An 18287-nucleotide genomic window follows, 5' to 3' on the forward strand; every position below is an offset into this window, starting at 1 on the left:
ACACAGTGACCCAAAGTGGCTGAGGATGGTATGAGAGCCGTACCCAAGGAGGTTTGGATAAGCACTTGTGAACGGCAAGTGGTAAAGTGGCAAGAGCTAGCCAGGACATCACTGAGGAAGAGGGTTAGCTGCCAGCACAGAAGTGCGTGAGAATCCGCAGACACAGGGACACAGGAGTCCTCCTTCACAAGACCATAGCTGCTGAAAAGGATATTTAAGAAGAATTTAACATGAAGCTCCGAGATCATTGGTAACAAGTGGCTTTGACTGGGCATAAGGGCTGTAGCTCAGTGCTAGAGTGCTTACTTGGCCTCTGTGACGCCTTTGGTCCAGTTCCCACTGCAGCCACAAAAAACGAGATTAGGAGCTAATTGAGAAGGTATTTTTTTTGTTTGGTTTGGTTTGATTTTGGGGGTCTCCACTAATGTCACTGTTTCTACTGCAGTGTGATGTGGGAACAGAAAACTGGCAGCGTGTCAACACAGAGCTCCCAGTGAAGTCTCCTCGCTTTGCTCTGTTTGACTTGGTGGAGGGGAAGTCCTACCGCTTCCGTGTCCGCTGTTCAAATTCAGCAGGAGTCGGTGAGCCCTCTGAGGCAACTGAAGTTACCGTCGTAGGGGACAAACTCGGTAAGTATAGGGTCAGACTGAGCAAGCGTGCCGAGAAAAATTCCAAACCAGGAACAGAATAGTGCTGTTCTGCCTATGCAAGAAGGCACAAGTTTCAACAGCTAATACAGTTTCCAGTGTCCAGAGACATTTCATTTGCTGTCATGCTTCCTAAGTAATATCTTTAGCAGAAATATTATGAAACAGAGCAACTGTATGTTTTACAAGAGTGTAAAAATATTTATGCATGTGTGTTTGTGCAAATGTGACAGTTGTGAAGTATGTTGAGCTACCTTGAGTTTTGATCGCCATTTTCTTCTTTACGCAGATATCCCCAAGGCCCCTGGCAAAATCATCCCAAGTAGAAATACAGACACCTCAGTGGTGGTTTCTTGGGAGGAGTCCAAGGACGCCAAAGAACTGGTTGGGTACTACATCGAGTCCAGTGTTGTTGGCTCTGGAAAGTGGGAGCCCTGCAACAATAACCCTGTGAAGGGCTCACGGTAACATGCGTGTGCGTGTGCGTGTGTGTGTGCGTGTGTGTGTTCCAGACTCACTGTGGGCTACGTTTAGTACACACATCCAGGGGAAGAATAACACACACTTGGAGTTAGGCAGGCAAAGCTATACTGCTCTTGCGAGGCCCCACGTTCAGTTCCTAGAACCCACCGTGGGTGACTGACCAGCCCCTGTATCTCCAGCTCCAGGGGCTCTGGGCTTCCATAGGCACCTCCATACACAGGCACGCTCTCCCCCACACCACACACACACACACACACACACACACACACACACACACACACACAATCTTTTTAAGAACACGTAGCACATACACACATTCACTTAAAATAGCCAAATGAATTTAAAGCTGAGCTTGTCAAATATATTTGGGGAAAAAAAAAACTTGTAATGTCAAACACATAGAAGAAACATAAAATACCATCTAAAAGTTCATTTTATAGTCCTTCCCTGATTTCTTTTTTCATTGTTACTCTCTGGTCTTTCATATGCAAAGTGATATTAGACTCTATGGGCCTAACACGCTCTGCCAAATATGAACACCTTGGTATTTTAAAAGAACAGAGCAGAGAGTACCAGCACTTTATTAATTCTGAACATGAACATGACGAGGCCCAGGGCCACGCAGACCGAAACTGCAGCAAAAGAAGTGCATTCCTGTGGCTTGTCACCTCTTTGTGCCTGTTTTCAGTGTGGGGAAAGTAGTTGGGGTTTTTTGTTGTTGTTTGTTGTTTTTTTCATTCTCTTGCTTTTAATTATTTTGTCAACCAGCTGAGCCTGCTTTAATTAGGACCAATCTGGGAAGCCATCCCTAGAAAGGGTCTGGCTGCCTCGTCTGGGCAGTTTCTACCTGGCACTTTCCCAGGGGCACGCACTCCCAGAGCATGTGTGGAACCAGGACCCAAGAGCAGGTTAAGGGGCGGAGGCAGTGTGCTTTGCATGACATTTGCCTCTTAGCCTGAAATGTCCACGTGTTCCATCTTTACCCTGGGGCATTTAGAAGCCCAGGACCCTGGGAATCTGTCTGTAACAAAAGATCAGAAGCCACCGTGCGGCGGGCACTGTCACTATTTGTCGTCTTATCTATAGTGACTAGTATGACGTCACGACAGCTCAATAGAAACTCACCAAACCAGCTGACTGGGAGACATGGCATCCTTTAGCAAACACTGGCTGAGTGAGTGTCGGTGGGATCATCAGCAGGCTGTGGTCCCCTGGGGTTTAGTGCCTAGAGCTGATTTGACGTTACAGGGATTCACGAAGTGCTACTTGCAGCTGTAACAGCGTTGAGGAGCATGGTGGTTTGAAGTGCGAAGCCACCACGGACGGTCTCATATCTTATTGTTGGGTTCTGGAGCCACTTTTTCACTTTACTCAGATTCCAGTGAGGTTTCCCAAGTGAGGATTCCTTTCCTGGCTGTGGCAGGATTTCCTGTACTTTACATTTTACGTACATACCTGAGTGGCTACTCGTGGTGGTGTTGGCAGTACTGTTATTTATGAAAGGCCTCGTTTGTGCCCGACTCACTATCTAGCTCGTCCTCATGCAGAGCTGAAGTGTGGCCGTCGCCCTGTCGCCCTGTGGACCGTTTCCGCCTGCACACGTTGCCTTTCGCCTAAGGCGCACATGCTATCTGAAATTCTCGGTGTCTTTTCTCTTTTCAAAAAGTGAATCTTCTCATAAAGCCAGGCTGTTCGGATCTGCCACCCGTTTCCCCAGCGTTCCTCCTAAGAAAGGCTCTGAACGTCTCCTCTCGTCTTTAGATTTACTTGCCATGGCCTGACGACTGGTCAGACTTATATTTTCCGGGTCAGAGCAGTGAATGCAGCCGGACTGAGTGAATATTCCCAGGATTCAGAAGCTATTGAAGTCAAAGCTGCTATTGGTAAGTTCCTTTTATGTAATTTGGTCGGGGAAAATAGTGAATTTTTCTGTTTCCATCATCTCCATCAATGGTTTAAAGTTTCTAACTTCGCTCCATGACTCCATCATTAAGTGATCATCTTCTCTGAATCCAGCTGACAACTAACCGTCCACAGCTGACATTTTACAGGTCTTCATCACTTATCCAGCATCTCCATCTGTAGTGTTTTCATCTTCACATCCCAGTTTCCCCAGTTTCCTCATTGTATGAGACGCCATGCTAACTCCGTGTTCGTCCTGGGACCAGGCAGGCCATCTCACTTCCATGAAGTGGTATACCACCATAACTTGTATCATTTTATACCTAAAGGCCATACCATCTGCAGCAGAGCTTGGCTTTTATCCTAACAGCACGTTACCATGCCACTAAAATTCATGCAAGACACATGTGGGTTGTTTAATCACACATTTCATCTCTGTTTGCAAACTAACCAACAAAATTATACCATTAATAAGGTAATTATATGTATATATGTGTTATACCTCCCAATCTTGGACAGAGTTGGGGGAAGGGACCCAGGTAGTTTAGAAAAACAGAAATAAAACCTGTAATATGCTAGCATATTAATGGAAATATTTGATTACGGGTCTCAGTAGTAGAGCACACCGTTCTGATGCGTAAAGCCCCAATATCACTTAAAAAAATAAGATCAGGCAGGTGTGATGGTTCACACTTCTAGTCGCAACAACTGGGGAACCTGCAGCCGGAGAGCTGAGGGTTCGAGGCCATCCTGGGCTGCACAGCAAGACTCTGTCTCAAAGTCTACAGCAACAGGACAACAACAGCAGACAGATCTAATGTCCGTTTTCTTCTTTGACCTTAGCAGACATGTTCTTTTATGGGTTGGGAGGTACACTTCCTTACTGTTGCACTAACAGTCACGATCCTGTTATATCTTTTAAGAATCGCCTGAGATTTGCTTTTTCCTGTATAACCTGTAACCCTTTGGGTTCTGCAAATAGAAACGGTTCCTGTTCTGTCTGTGGTTTGTTTTTGTTCTTGTTTCTTCTTTTTCCAAGATATGGAGACGTTGAAATGTTCTCTGGTGTAAATTGTTTTCGCTCCGCTTGTAGTCCTAATGTTTCTGTTTGTTCTGTTATCTAAGAGTAACATGTACAGGGTCTGGCTCATGTCCTTTCTGTTGTTGTCTGGTGACTGTAGGGGGAGGAGTGTCTACAGATGTGTGGCCTCAACTGAGAGATACGCCTGGTGGACTAACAGACTCCAGGGGGGGCCTGAATGGAGCCTCCCCACCAACCTCTCAGAAAGACGCTTTGCTCAGTAGCAAACCTAGTAAGCCTTCAGCACCCAGTAGCCCTTCCGACCTGGGCCAGAAGGAAGTGAGTAAAGTAAGTGATTCAGTTCAGGAGGAGCACAGCCCGCCACCACAGGAGGCGGCTCCCAAGGAGCCAAGTAAATCTGAGGCCCCGAAAAAGAAGAAGGATCCGGCAGGTGAGACCTGCAAAGTCCGGCTCTCCATCCGTCTCCATCCGTGTCCTCTCCTCTCATTGTCTGGGTCACATGCTTCCTCTGTGCTCAGTCCTCATTGTTGGTTCTGAACTCCATGTTTTCCTTTGTTCGCTTAACACGCTTTCATCTAACACGCTATCTAAGTCACCGTGTGGGGTTGGCTTTTCTGCGTTGTTTCTTAGGCTTAGCAATGACAAAGTATTTACAGGACCTTTTCAATGAGGGGGAGTTAGCCAGGAAGACACTCTGTGCCCTAGACATGAGGGTAGGAAGGACGTGACCAACCAGGTTGTGTGCAGCTCTCTGACATGTTCCTGCTCAAGACATGTAAAGGAAAATATTTCATGATGGAGTGACAGCGTACCAAGGTCAGAGTTATTGATTCCTATTGTTTTTAAGTGACCATTCATGCTTGGTTCAAATCACTAGCTCTTGGCAGTCGTGAAAAGCTCAGTATGGTATTGCAGTCACAGAGAGCACATGCCAGTTCCTTTCAGGAGGGACTCAGGGAAGAATGCTTGTTAGAAATCTAAGCGTGAGCTGGTTGGGCACTTGGGGTCATGTGTGTTCCAGGAGACAATGCATCACATGAAAGTGCTGATGCACTTTAAGCACCCTCTGTCCATTCCCAATTTCTACCCCACCCCAGCTTTCATAACTCCTCTACTCTTTTGGTTTGTCTTTAACCCTTATTTATCCTATCAGCTAAGAAGAACTGGGGCATACTTGAGGCCTGTGCTCATAAGTGCTCTGGGACAGAAGACACAGCCTAGGGATGAGATAGATGGCGGACAGAAGACACAGCCTAGGGATGAGATGGCTTCTGTGACTCTTATAACCCAAACAAACACTTGGGAATTTCCTGATGTGCTACATATATAGATGATTTCCTGCCATCGTCCATCGTTGTAACTATCATTTCAGTGGCCAAATGGGGAAGAAAAAAAAAAAACCACCAGCGAAGGAGTTTTGAAATAACCTTCAGATTTTTTTTCTAGCTGGGTACTAGTAAATGCAGTGATATCTACTATAGCATTTTGTGCTATATAAGACATTTTAACATCAGGGATTTTAAATGACAGGAGTTGAAAACACTGTGACAAACTGCGTTTACCAAGAGAAGGTCACACAGAAGATCGTGCCATTTGCTGTAAAATATTTCTTAAAGGAGCATTTAGCTCAGCCCACAGAACCCAAGACACGTGTGCGTCCTGCTGTCATCAGAGACCAATAAAAGCAAAACCACAAAGCATTAACAAATAGCAAAAGCAAGGTGTAGATCTCAAGGGAAATATTTCATCTTATGGGGAAAAGATCGTTTTTTGAGAACATGCCATCTTCTGTTTTTTTGCTTTTTTTGGTGTTTTTTTTTTTTTTTTTTTTTTTTTGGCTAAAGTTTTTAAAACCTCAGTTTAATGATTTTAGTACACTGTCTCAATGTTTATTTTTCTCATATACCAAGTCAGGTGCTAAGTTTCAGCTCAGTCTCACATTCCATTGTATACTACAGCTGGTGCCCCAAACATGGCACCAGGTAAGCGAGCTAAATGTGGACAGAGCCACAAGTGCACTTCCCTCTCACTTACGAGCGATTCCTATTGCAACAGCGGTGCCGTCTTCACCCTGTGACATCACTTGTCTTGAAAGTTTTCGGGACTCAATGGTTCTTGGATGGAAGCAACCAGACACGACCGGAGGGGCAGAGATCACAGGTTATTATGTGAACTACCGCGAAGTAATTGGTGGGGTACCAGGAAAATGGAGAGAAGCCAACATCAAGGCTGTCAGCGATGCAGCGTACAAGGTGAGCGAGCGTACAACTCAATGCAGTGTGACACATCCTGCGAACAGTGCCACGCTTGCACGTACATACCCAGGACCTGTTAAGCGATATGTATCATTTTGCCAGTGTCCATTATCAACGCTGGCATGAGTCTGTGAAAAATATCCCTTGGTAGATAAGATTTGCACGGCTAGCCAAGCAGGACTACTTACATTTTCTGAGTCATACATGTAACCATGAATTTTTTAAAAAGAGTATTTACCACAAAATGTGCATTTACTGTGAAAACTAGAACTTTCTTTCAACTTATAGTTATCTGTAACTGTATTTCACTAGCTTCAAACGTTGGTAGACCCAATGTCTGTTTTTTTAAAATTTTCACTGTTAAAATCATGACGACATGACCAGCTTACTTGACCTTCCTCCCTGTGGTGTGCTCCCTACTGTAGTGGCTCTCCTGTCCAGAAAGGAGAGCACAGGTGTGGGAGGAGGCTCCCCTGCTCTGCTCTCTATGCCGGCACAGCTGTTGATCTGAGAGCATCACCTGCAAGGCCCAGTTCCCAAGTCCCAGCACTCACAGACACCCACACACTGAGTCCAGAACAAGTCAGGCCAGGAACAGCCCACCTTGAAATCAACGCCATACTCTTCGTATTTAACACATGAAACCTATGACATGCCACACACAGACTAAGCATGCTAACGCATGACTGCTCTGCTTTTGTTCTCTTTCACAGGTTTTCATCATGTGGCCCAGGCTGGCCTGAAACTTGCAATCCTCCTGCCTCACCCTCCGAAGTGCTGTTATTACCGGCATGCACCACCACTCCCAGCTACAAAGTTGTATCTTTAAGATTCTCCATGTTGCTATGTACGGCTTTTTTATTATGTACGGTATCCCACCACACAGCTATACCACAATATGCTCTCTGTTCCCTTACTGACTGCCGCATGGGCCATGCTGTGGTTTTTAGCTGCATCAAGCAATTTAGCGATGAGCATGTCTGCTGGGACACACGCACCAGTTGCTCTAGACAGTTACCAAAGCAGAATTGCTGAGTCCGAGCCTCTGCTAGCTTTCCACTGTCTACACAGCTCTATGCTGCCTCCTGATGCGTGCGGAACCCTGCTCTGCCTCCTGCCCATGCTCGGCTATTCAAACATTCCCAGCTTTGATAACTTGGGGTGTCATATGAGTTCCAATGTCTTTTCCTGTATGTAGGCTTCATTTCCATACCCTCCTTTTTAGTGTCCCCATTCGAAGTTTTGCTCATTTTTCTCATGGCTTTCTCACTGACACCTGGCAATCTTTTCTGCTGAAAACATAGCCAGTGATCCTGGTGCCTTTAGAAGGAGGGTCTCCTTTATGCCAGGCTCACAGAGATTCTGCACTTGGCTGTGTTTTAGAAGCCTTGCAGCCACTTACATTCCAGTCACCAGTTCACCTTTGAAGTCTGTATTCATTGGTTTTCCCCCAACAGAGACAGCTAATGAAACCTACCCTTTCCCTATGATTTGCTGTATTCGTGTCTGTCCTTGTCTGTGTTCTGTCCCACTGCTCAGTTTGTCCAACACTGAATCAGCACTCCACTAATTCAGCTATCACAGTCTTATTGCAAATGACCACATTCTCTCAGTTCACTATTTGGGGGTCATTCTTAGCTCTTTGCACTTTGACATAAATTATGGAATTAGGTTTCTACTAAGTTCTGCAGTGGGAGGAGGGGGGAGAAAGAATAAGGGAAAATAATAAATTAAACTAAAACCTACTAGAATCTGATGGGGGTGCAGGGAGTTCATAAGTAAATCGAGGAGTAATTGACACGTGAAATATATTGATTCTTCTAGTCCATGAGCATTAGTATTTTTCTCCATTTTGGGGGGGGGGTCAGAGGTCAATTCACAGAAATTAAAAAAATACAAGTAATACATACTAATTTTATATATAGCTGTTTTAGTTTTTGTTAATTTAAAAATTAATTTATAAATTCTTTGGAAATTGCTCTAGAAATAGTCCTATCTAATGCAAATAATACATTTACTTTTTCACATCCAAATTTTACACTTTATGCTTCATTTTCTTGTATTACTTTCTAGCTACAACCTTGACTAGGGATGGCAATGTTGCCATTCTAGGAATGATCCTTTGGGTCTTGTTAGTTAGTTAGTTTGTTTGCTTGCTTGTTTTATTTTTTCTTTTCTTAAAAAATATTTTTTATTAACTTATTCATATTACATCTCAATAGTTATCCCATCCCTTGTGTCCTCCCATTCCTCCCTCCCTCCCATTTTCCCCTTACTCCCCTCCTCTATGACTGTGACTGAGGGGGACCTCCTCCCCCTGTATATGCTCATAGGGTATCAAGTCTCTTCTTAGTAGCCTGCTATCCTTCCCCTGAGTGCCACCAGGCCTCCCCATGCAGGGGACGTGGTCAAATATGGGGCACCAGAGTTCGTGTGAAAGTCAGTCCCCACTCTCCACTCAACTGTGAAGAATGTCCTGTCCATTGGCTAGATCTGGGTAGGGGTTCGATGTTTAGTTCACATATTGTCCTTGGCTGGTGCCATAGTTTGAGCAGGACCCCTGGACCCAGATCCTCCTGTCATGATGTTCTTCTTGTGGGTTTCTAGGACCCTCTGGATCCTTCTATTTCCCCATTCTCCCATGGCTTCTCTCACCTAGAGTCCCAATAAGATGTCCTCCCCTGAAATTAAACACCACCAAACCAAATAACCCAATTGAGAAATGGGGCTCATAACTAAACAGAAAATTCTCAACAGAGGAATATCAAAAGGCTGGGAAACACTTAAAGAAATGCTCAACTTCCTTAGTCATCAGGAAATGCAAATCAAAACAACTCTGAGATTCCATCTTATACCCATCAGAATGGCTAAGATCAAAAATTCAGGTGACACCACATGCTGGCGAGGATATGGGGAGAGAGGAACACTCCTTCATTGCTGGTAGGAATGCAAACTAGAACAGCCACTTTGGAAATCTATCTGGTTCTATCTCAGAAAACTGGGAATAGGGCTTCCTCAAGGCCCAGCTATTCCACTCCTTGGAATATACCCAGAAGATGCTCCAGCACACAACAAGAACATTTGCTCAACCATGTTCATAGCAGCTTTATTCATAATAGCCAGAACATGGAAACAGCCTAAGTGTCCCTCAGAGGAAGAATGGGTAAAGAAACTGTTTTATTTTTTCATACAAAGTCTTACTGTGTAACCCAGGCTGGCCTAGTCCTTGCAGTAATCTCCCTGCCTCACATCCAGGGCGCTGGGATCATAGGTGCATGCCACTACAACTTTTGTTTTGTTTTGTTTTTGAAGTACTAAGGCTGGAAGCCAGGGCCTCATGCATGCTAGATAAACACCTGGTCACTGAACCACAGCACCAGCGCTGGGTCCTTACTTTACAATGAAAACATCCCAACATCAGCATCGTACTTGCTGTAGTTATTCTGTAGCCAGTATTACCAGGTAAAGGAAAGTTGAATCATAGTCTTTGTTAAAAGTGAATTTGTTTTTTTTTTAATTTGTATTTATTTATTTAACATCTCAATCGTAGCCCCCTCTCTCTTCTCCTTCCAGGTCCCCCACCTGGGCCCTCCATCATTCTCCTATTCCCCTTTCCCTGCCCCTCAGAAAGGACACCCCCCCCTCATCACCCCCAGACCCTACCCCTACCTCAAGCCTGTCCCAGCACTTCGAGTCTCATCAGGACTGGGTACTCCCTCTTCCATAGTGTCCTGGCAAGGCAGCCCCACCAGGGTGAAGAAATTGAGGCCATGTCAGAGACAGTCTCCCTCTCTGAGGGATCCACATGGAAGCTAAGCTGCCCATTGGAGAGATGGTTCAGCAGTTAAAAGTGAATTTGAAGTTTTTTTGTTTTTGTTTTTGTTTTTTTAATGAATCAGAGGGGTCATACACTATTTCTTCTTTAATTTTAATGTAGTATATTCAACTACTTGAATGAAAATAGTCTGTATCTCTCTGACATTATTTCTACTATTTTCACGTATTTATGAATATTGGTTACTGTCACCTAAACTTTTTGCTGCAGTGTTAATGAGTGAGATTTCCCTGAGACTAGATAGACTTTGATACAAATGAGTACCACGAGCCGTGTAGGGAGGGAAAACTGTGAGGTCAGGCACCAAAATGCTGTGTTATATTTTGAGGTGACATCATTAGATGAATATGAGATGAGTCTTTTGTGCTAATGCTAAGTTTTGCCTTAAAGGACACATTTTCAATTATTGATGTCAACCTACAGGTTTTTCTTTTAGTTAGTGTTTAGATGGCATGCAACTTTTCATCATTTAATTTTCAATCTTTCTGTATCTTTATGCTTTTTAATGTGTCTTTTAGAAACAGCACAAAATTAAGTCATGTGGTATAAGCTTATGATCCTGGCACTGTAGAGGTGAAGGCAGGAGGACCAGGAATTCAAAGCCAGCCTGCACTATCTGCGACTGTCGAAAAACAAACAAACCAACCTTAGAGTTACATTAGTTTCCTTGGCTTGACAGCTTGTATTTATATCATTTAAAAATATTTAACCTTGTTGCAGGATTTTTTTAACCTAATCACCATATTATATACTTTCTACTTGATCTTTCTGTCATGTGTATTTTTTGTTGTGTTGTCTACTGACCACTTTTGAATATTAAAAACATTTGTATACATTCACTCTGAGGACAACTTGCAGGAGAAGTCTCTTCCCGGGCTGTGGGTGCTGGGGCTGGGCTCAGGGTGCTGGGTTCAGCAGTGTTGTGCACTGTGACATCAAGATAGTGTGCTGGCCTGTACAGTGGGACTTCCTCACCCGCCAGCGGCGTCAGTTAGGACACAGAGGCTTTTTAGTATCTTAAAGCTTAGGCCTTTTGCCAGGGAGTCTCCAGCCAGCTTTCTAGTTTAACTTGACTGATCCTGGCACCAACTCCAACCACGTGGGTTGATTTCTTACTGGTTGCTGAGTATATTTAGAATTTGGTATTGTTCTACTTGTTTCACCCTCACCTCAGAAACAAACAAACGAACAAACAAAACCCTTAAAATAGTTTAGTCCATTTACCTTCTTTCTGGCTTATATGGTATTGTATATTTTTGAATCATGTGCTTTAATATTATTAGTCACTTGGGTCTTTTGTTTCTTTGTGTTTTCCCTTGTTGTTTGTTGTTGTTGTTGTTGGTTTTTTTGATTTTTGTTTTTTTGAGAAAAGGTCTCACAGTGTGTAGCTCGGGCAGACCTGGAACTTGCCATCCAGCCCAGGCAGGCCTCAAATTCACAGAGACCCACCTGCCTCTGCCTGCATACCTGGCACAATTACTACTTTTAGAGTTTTATCTTTACTTATGTGTATGTGTACCCCTGACTTGTCTGTGTATGCACTGGATGGCCCTTAGAGGCCAGAAGAGGCACCAGGTTCCCGGGACTGAAGTCACAGGGAGCTGTTCTTTTTTTTTTTTTTGGTTTTTTTTTTTTTTTTGGTTTTTTTTGGTTTTTTTTTCGAGACAGGGTTTCTCTGTGTAGCCTTGGCTGTCCTGGACTCACTCTGTAGACCAGGCTGGCCTCGAACTCACAGCGATCTGCCTGCCTCTGCCTCCCGAGTGCTGGAATTAAAGGCGTGCGCCACCACGCCCAGCTTGAGGGAGCTGTTCTTTAGGCTACAAGCAAGATATGATTATAAAAGGGCGTGACTTATGGGGGCCACCCTAGGATACATCCGGTATAAGAAGTAATAAATTAAATGTTAAACACTAGCTCACCATGGTGTATCTTTGTGACCTAATAAACAAATAACCAAAATGCTGAACAGCTGTTTGTGACGTTATCAATGTTATAGATTAGCAACCTGAAGGAAAACACAGTGTACCAGTTCCAGGTGTCAGCAATGAACATGGCGGGGCTGGGGGCGCCCTCTGCAGTGAGCCAGTGCTTCACCTGCGAAGAATGGACCATCGCAGTTCCAGGTAAAAACTGTGTCTTCCCTCCAACAAAATCTGCAAGTTGGTGTTACCTGAGGCACTGTCTAGAGTCTAGATGGCTTTTAAGAGACAAGAGTCGGCTGAGCTTATCTAAAGTATTTTGTGATAACATGAAATGAAAGTAAATTCCTCCTGCACCTAATTCACTAGAACCCATAACTGCCATTGCTTGGCCTCCTCCTAGAGGACTGACAGAAATACACAATTTGAGTACCAAGTGAGCACTTTGAACAACTTCCAACCTTCTCATCTGTCTCTTAAAGGCCAAATAAGAGCATCAGTTCACATCTCATGGCAAATTTATCCCCAGAACCTCTTCCTGCGTCCCTTGCTCTCCCACTGCTCTGAAGCACTCACCCACCACCATCCAAATCGAGATGGTGGCTTCTCCCCGTTGTCTGCCCTTAACCCTCCCGCTTGCCAGTTTTCATTCATTAAGTTGCCTGCATGATAAGGGATGTGAGCTGACCTCTCTCTGCTGAGCCCTAGTGTCTGTATGTCCGCACAACACACCCTTTCCTCAACTGTCTTGGCATCTGTCTAGCAAATAGTCTGTTTGGGAGGTATCTATGGAGGTGGCTGGATACGAGAAATAGAACAAAGAAGCAAGCAGAAAAACTCACCTGTGCAGTGCCATAAAACCAAACACACATAAACCCTGAACACAGACAGACTCACCAAGACGTTAAGGTTCCAACTAGTAATGCACACATGGTAGATGATTTAATTTTGCTTCTCATTTGGTATTGATTTCCTGGACCCAAATATTCCAAATGACACAGTACTCCCGGGCTTGATAATCACCATACCTAACAATTACCACCATGGGCTGTTTTCACATCCCAGACCACACAAAGGCCCCCTCCACCCGTTGTGCCACCCTTTCCTGACTGAAGCCCATGCCCCTGAGGAACGACCACGTTGCCCTCACTCAGCAAACACCTCTATGTGAATAAAAAGTTAGCAAAGAAACAGAAGAGGTTCAAGGCTCATTAGGCACCAGCGGCAAGTGCCTGCCTTTGAGCCAAGTGTTACAAAGTTCTTTCTGCCACTGTCACACAGGTGGGTCTGTTTCTAAACCCTTATAATCCTTAAAGTTAAATGTGACTGGCTACAGAAAGTAATGAAGTCAACAAAAAGTTGCAGGGGCCGCTCAGTAAAGAAACTCCTCACTGACCGCCACCACCCATCCCTGACTCAGTGAGGAGTGCCCGGAAAGCAGGCATCAGAAAGCTGTTCTAGAAGTAAGAACGTTTGGCCTTCCTTTCGCTGTGAAGGTGACTAAACTTAGGTACAAGCTAAATGACACATGGAAAGTCACAAGGGTAGCAAGAGGCAGAGTCCGGCTTGCAATGTGACCTACCTCTTCCCCAGGACACAAAGTAGCAGGAGCCTAGGCCCACCGCTGTGGAGAGGGGCCGCTGCCTACTTGGATGCCCCACTGGCTGCAAGGATGACCCAAGTTCACAGCCACTGAAGCTCTTTGCTAAGCAGGGTATGCCACACTACTTGATGCTAGTATTTAAGCATATTTCCATAGAAGACGTTAGAAAATAAGAATGGTGCATATTTTAAATTGCTTAGCCAAGGTAAATAGTGAGGCAAATATTAAAACCATGAGTTGCGAAATGCTGAACCATAGCATGGCAGTGTCAGGGTTTGCAGTTGATATCAAATCGCCCTGAGTCACTTCAGCTGGTTAGACAGAAGTTGTTATTGAAAGAAAAATAAAAATAAAAAATATGTATACCAGTCGAATAGCAGCCAGTGGTCACACGGAGATGCAGGTGGTGACATCATAGTTTAGACTCTCTAAAAATGCAGCCACGCACACACAGCACGCACCATAGGGTCTTTTCTTCAGGGGGTTATCAAGGTATTTGGCTTGTGTGGACTGTCTGCTAACTGCCCTAAAGTGATTGAAATCAGTGATGACTTGTCTGCCCCGAAAGAGCCTGAGGGATGTGGGGTCCGCCGTGAGAGGCACCTTTGGCCACCTGTGCTCACTAAGTTGCTGCATAGCAGCCTTGGAAACTTGGAGCGGCCACAGCAGGCCTACTTCCAGGGGACTGATGGACTTCTAAGGACAATACCAGCCTGAGGGTCAGCTGGGAGACCCTGAGTGTGGCTGAGCGTGCTCAGCGTGTCTCCTCGCACAAACTGACTTCTGGCTGCTCTCGCTCCCTGACTCAGGACCACCACACAGCCTGAAGCTCAGTGAAGTCAGAAAGAACTCTCTGGTTCTCCAGTGGAAGCCTCCTGTGTACTCAGGCCGGACTCCTGTCACTGGTTACTTTGTGGATCTGAAGGAAGCCAGTGCCAACGAGGACCAATGGCGAGGCCTCAACAAGGCAGCCATCGAGAACAAGTACCTGAGGGTGAGAGGGCGATTTAGAGCATGCCTCCTCTCTAAACACGAAAACCACTAACCCCAAGCTAACGTGTTCACAGTCATCTCGTAGTTTGGGCTCCTGGTAAGATTCCATCAAGTTGGCAGTAATTAGGGATGGGGAATTTTCTTTGATGCTTGACACTTTGGTGACGTCTGACCTGAATCTTTAATCTGGCTCTGGAAGGCTTCTGCTAGCTCCCTCTTCCCTCTTCTTTCCCTCCTTGCTTCAACTAACCCTCTCACGGTTTTTGTGCCGCACAGTCTCAAAGCATTACTGCTGCTGCCACGCGTCTCCTCTAATTTATTCCTGCCAGTGGCTTTTCCTGGATGGTTCTGTTTTCCCAGAGTTCACACGGGTACACCTGTAACCGCAGGTTCTTTGTAGTCATGTCCTGTCTTTGCTTTGCTGCTAGGGCGTGCCTTCGCTTGCACGAGCACTCAGAGCTTATTGGAACGGGTTGACTCAACTCCTGACCTTCACCTCACCCTCACTGCACACTCCCTGTGTGTGTTTACTGAACCCGTGCCTGCCTGACACACACATGCTGTTTGGAAATGACAGGTTCTACCACTTGTGTTAGCTACGTTTTTGTGAGCCAAAAAAGAACCCTGGATTCGGGACAGGAATAGGATTCCACGGCTTGTAGCTTAATTACTGTGGCTTCACCATAACCACGCACAGCTCTGCACACTGCATCCATACCAAACGGTTCGTACCTATGTTGGTGATTAGAGCGTGTGAGTGGGTGGAAGGAGACAGTATAATTCCTGTTAAGATTATAGGAAAAGGAAAGAATTCAGGAGCAGGTGCACATAGGTTATGACTCTGTCATGATGCTGTGCTTGAGCTGCGGGGGGGGGGGGGGGGGGTGTGATGAGAAGAGCACAGGTGCACTCCTGTCGCACACTAACTAGACTCTTTGTTGTGTGACACAGAAACCAACTCCCAGCCACTCACCACCCACTCATGTCACCTGCTGACTGGTCTATTCTTGTCACAAGAAGATGTTTCTGCTCCTTTCTCAGCATCATTTCTCAGTGTAGAATTTGAAATACATCGAACTCTATGCATTTAGCCTGTGCCCTCGTTCAAGTTCACTTACAGACTGAACTTGTGTCAATTTTGAAACTATTTTTGAAAATGCATTAGCTCAGCTGGGTGTGGCAGCCAGCCTGTAATACTAGCTCTTGGGAGACAAGCAAGAAGATCAGGAGTTCAAGGTCAGCCACCACTACGTAGTAAATTCCAGGCCAGCCTGGCCTACACAAGACCATAAAACAAAACCAAAAGGCAAAATTCATTAGCTTCAGTGAGAGCAATCACTATTTAATAATATTCTGCTGCCATCAGAATACAGTCCAGTAGTTAGATTTAAATCCTAGGTAGGAGTCAGAGCACAGTCTGCATCTGTAGCCACAGGTGTTCCCCAGCACTGTGCAGCTTAAATCAAATTTTGAATATTGGTCTCACGACAGCATTAGGGGAGAAATTATACCTCCTGGGGATAAAAAATTCTTTCCTAAAACAAGTCTTTAAAATTACATGTTTTAAAAATAAAAAGAAATTTTATAAATAATATTAACTGTGTTGTTATTACTAGGAACAGTGACAGCCCAGAGCCCAAGGCAAATCATAAATGTATGAAATGTGTTCTCAGAAACCATCTTGATCATTAAAAACCTGAGAGGGCTAGAGAAGCTCTGCCATTCTGAGGACCCAGGGTCAGTCCCTGGCATCCACATGGCTGCATATAACAGTTTGTAACTCCAGATCCAAGGAATCCGATGCTCTCCTCTGGCCTTTGCAGGCAAGCACGAAGTGCACAGACATACCTAAGGCAAAATGCTCATACACATCAAAATGTAAGAACTAATAAGTGAAAACTCCTAGGGGTGTAAGGCTGATATTTTGCCAGGCTCAGCGAGTAAGAGCACTTGCTGCAAAGCCTGACAACTTGAATTCAATCCCCAGACCCCATGGTGGAAGGAGAGCTGACCCTCACAGGCTTTCCCCTGCATGCCCTGTTGTGCACAGACAATAATAAATAGGGTGTAGAATATTTTAAATTATCTTTGTTACCATGCGAAGCAATGAGTTTCACTGTCAAGTTGTAAACCATGTATCTTTGTCCTTCGTTCTCACTGCCTCCCGGCTCCTCTGCTTTCTCTCCCCATGCCCCCCCTGCCCCCCCCCCCCTCCCCGCTTCATCTTCCTGTAAAGTCCACCCTCTGCTTTTGTGTCATATAAAATTCCACTGACCTCTCCTCTTCCCCTTCTCTTTCCATTCAGGCTGTTTCCTCTACTTTCATGGTTCATTTCCTACTTTTATGACGTACATATATATATATACACCTAAGTCTGTGTCCCATGTGTGAGGTGAAGCAAGGCCTTCACTCTCTGAGACTTGCGTCACTTAACACAATCATATTCCTGAACGTTTTATAATTTCATTCTTCTTTATGGCTAAATAAAATCCCATTGTACAAATGTATCACATCTTCTTTATCAATTCAACTGTTGTGGACACCTGGGCTAGTTCTCTAAGAGGGTGTAGAATTTTAATACACTTTTATTATTTACAAGTTCTTTAAATTCTCAATTATATTAGTATCTTTTCTAGTGACAAACGGGCAATAAATTTACAAGGACAGTGTTTATATTTTAGTGCTTTAGTATATTTTATTTTTATTTTATGTGAATGAGTGTTTTGACTGCATGCATGACTGTGCACCATGTGTGGACCTAGGACGCTGTAACCATGGAGGCCAGAAGACTGTGTCAGATCCTCTGGAACTGGAGTTACAGACAGTTGAGAGCTGCTTTGTGGGTGCTTTGAGTTGAACTGGGGTCCTCTGGAAGAGCAGCCAGTGCTGTTAACATCTGAGCCATCTCACTGCCCTCTCTCACCAGCATCTGTAATGTACTTTTGAGCAAATACAAAGTGTCTGTCTTCTTGCAAGGGACTTGCTGAGAGGTGTAACATAATGCGATTGGACGCTTTGTATTTTACCTTTTTGACAAAAAACAAAACAAAACAAACAAACAAACAAAAACAGCTAAGTCATTCTAAGCCTACATACATTTCAGAACCATATAGGATGTCTCTGAGTTTGGGGGTGCTTAAATTATCTAAGAGAGAGCATGTGAAAATGACAGGGTTAGAAGGGATTTTAGCAACTCAATTTTAACAATGACAGCTGGTCCACAGAGAAGACAGACCAAAGTCAAACCACCTGACTAGCACGGAATCCGCTCTAGAGCAGGAGCCGTTTCCCTGGAGCCGCGTGATTAACGGCACCCACAGAGGAAGAACACATCTGCTCATGTGACGTAAGATGCTCACCATTGCCAAACCTGCTGTTCCAGGTGCAAGGCCTCACAGAGGGCGTCAGCTACGTGTTCCGCGTCCGTGCCATCAACCAGGCAGGTGTTGGAAAGCCTTCTGAACTTGCTGGTCCTGTTGTGGCAGAAACACGTCCAGGTGGGTCCTTACCTTGTCCTTAATACCCATCTCTGGCTTGGGTGTCACTCAGCAGTGGAGCATTCGACTATCACACACAGGACCAAGGTTTAATCCAAGCACCAAAGGGGA

General features: G+C 44.8%; 1 protein-coding gene across 2 annotated transcripts in view; it reads left to right on the plus strand.

Moving 5' to 3' along the window:
* The window catches only part of LOC127196634 (myomesin-1), a 166541-nt gene that overhangs the window by 112485 nt on the left and 35769 nt on the right, over positions 1-18287 (plus strand). Inside the window, exons 14-21 of one of the 2 annotated variants that reach the window (XM_051154495.1) lie at positions 446-629; positions 937-1111; positions 2892-3013; positions 4214-4504; positions 6130-6326; positions 12161-12287; positions 14496-14680; positions 18062-18176. In XM_051154495.1, coding sequence (XP_051010452.1) covers positions 446-629; positions 937-1111; positions 2892-3013; positions 4214-4504; positions 6130-6326; positions 12161-12287; positions 14496-14680; positions 18062-18176 — 1396 coding nt within the window. The remainder of the gene's footprint in view (positions 1-445; positions 630-936; positions 1112-2891; positions 3014-4213; positions 4505-6129; positions 6327-12160; positions 12288-14495; positions 14681-18061; positions 18177-18287) is intronic. The other variant, XM_051154496.1, reaches the window with a different exon arrangement.

Source organism: Acomys russatus, chromosome 12 (genome assembly GCF_903995435.1).
Source record: "Acomys russatus chromosome 12, mAcoRus1.1, whole genome shotgun sequence".
NCBI classification, from domain to species: domain Eukaryota; kingdom Metazoa; phylum Chordata; class Mammalia; order Rodentia; family Muridae; genus Acomys; species Acomys russatus.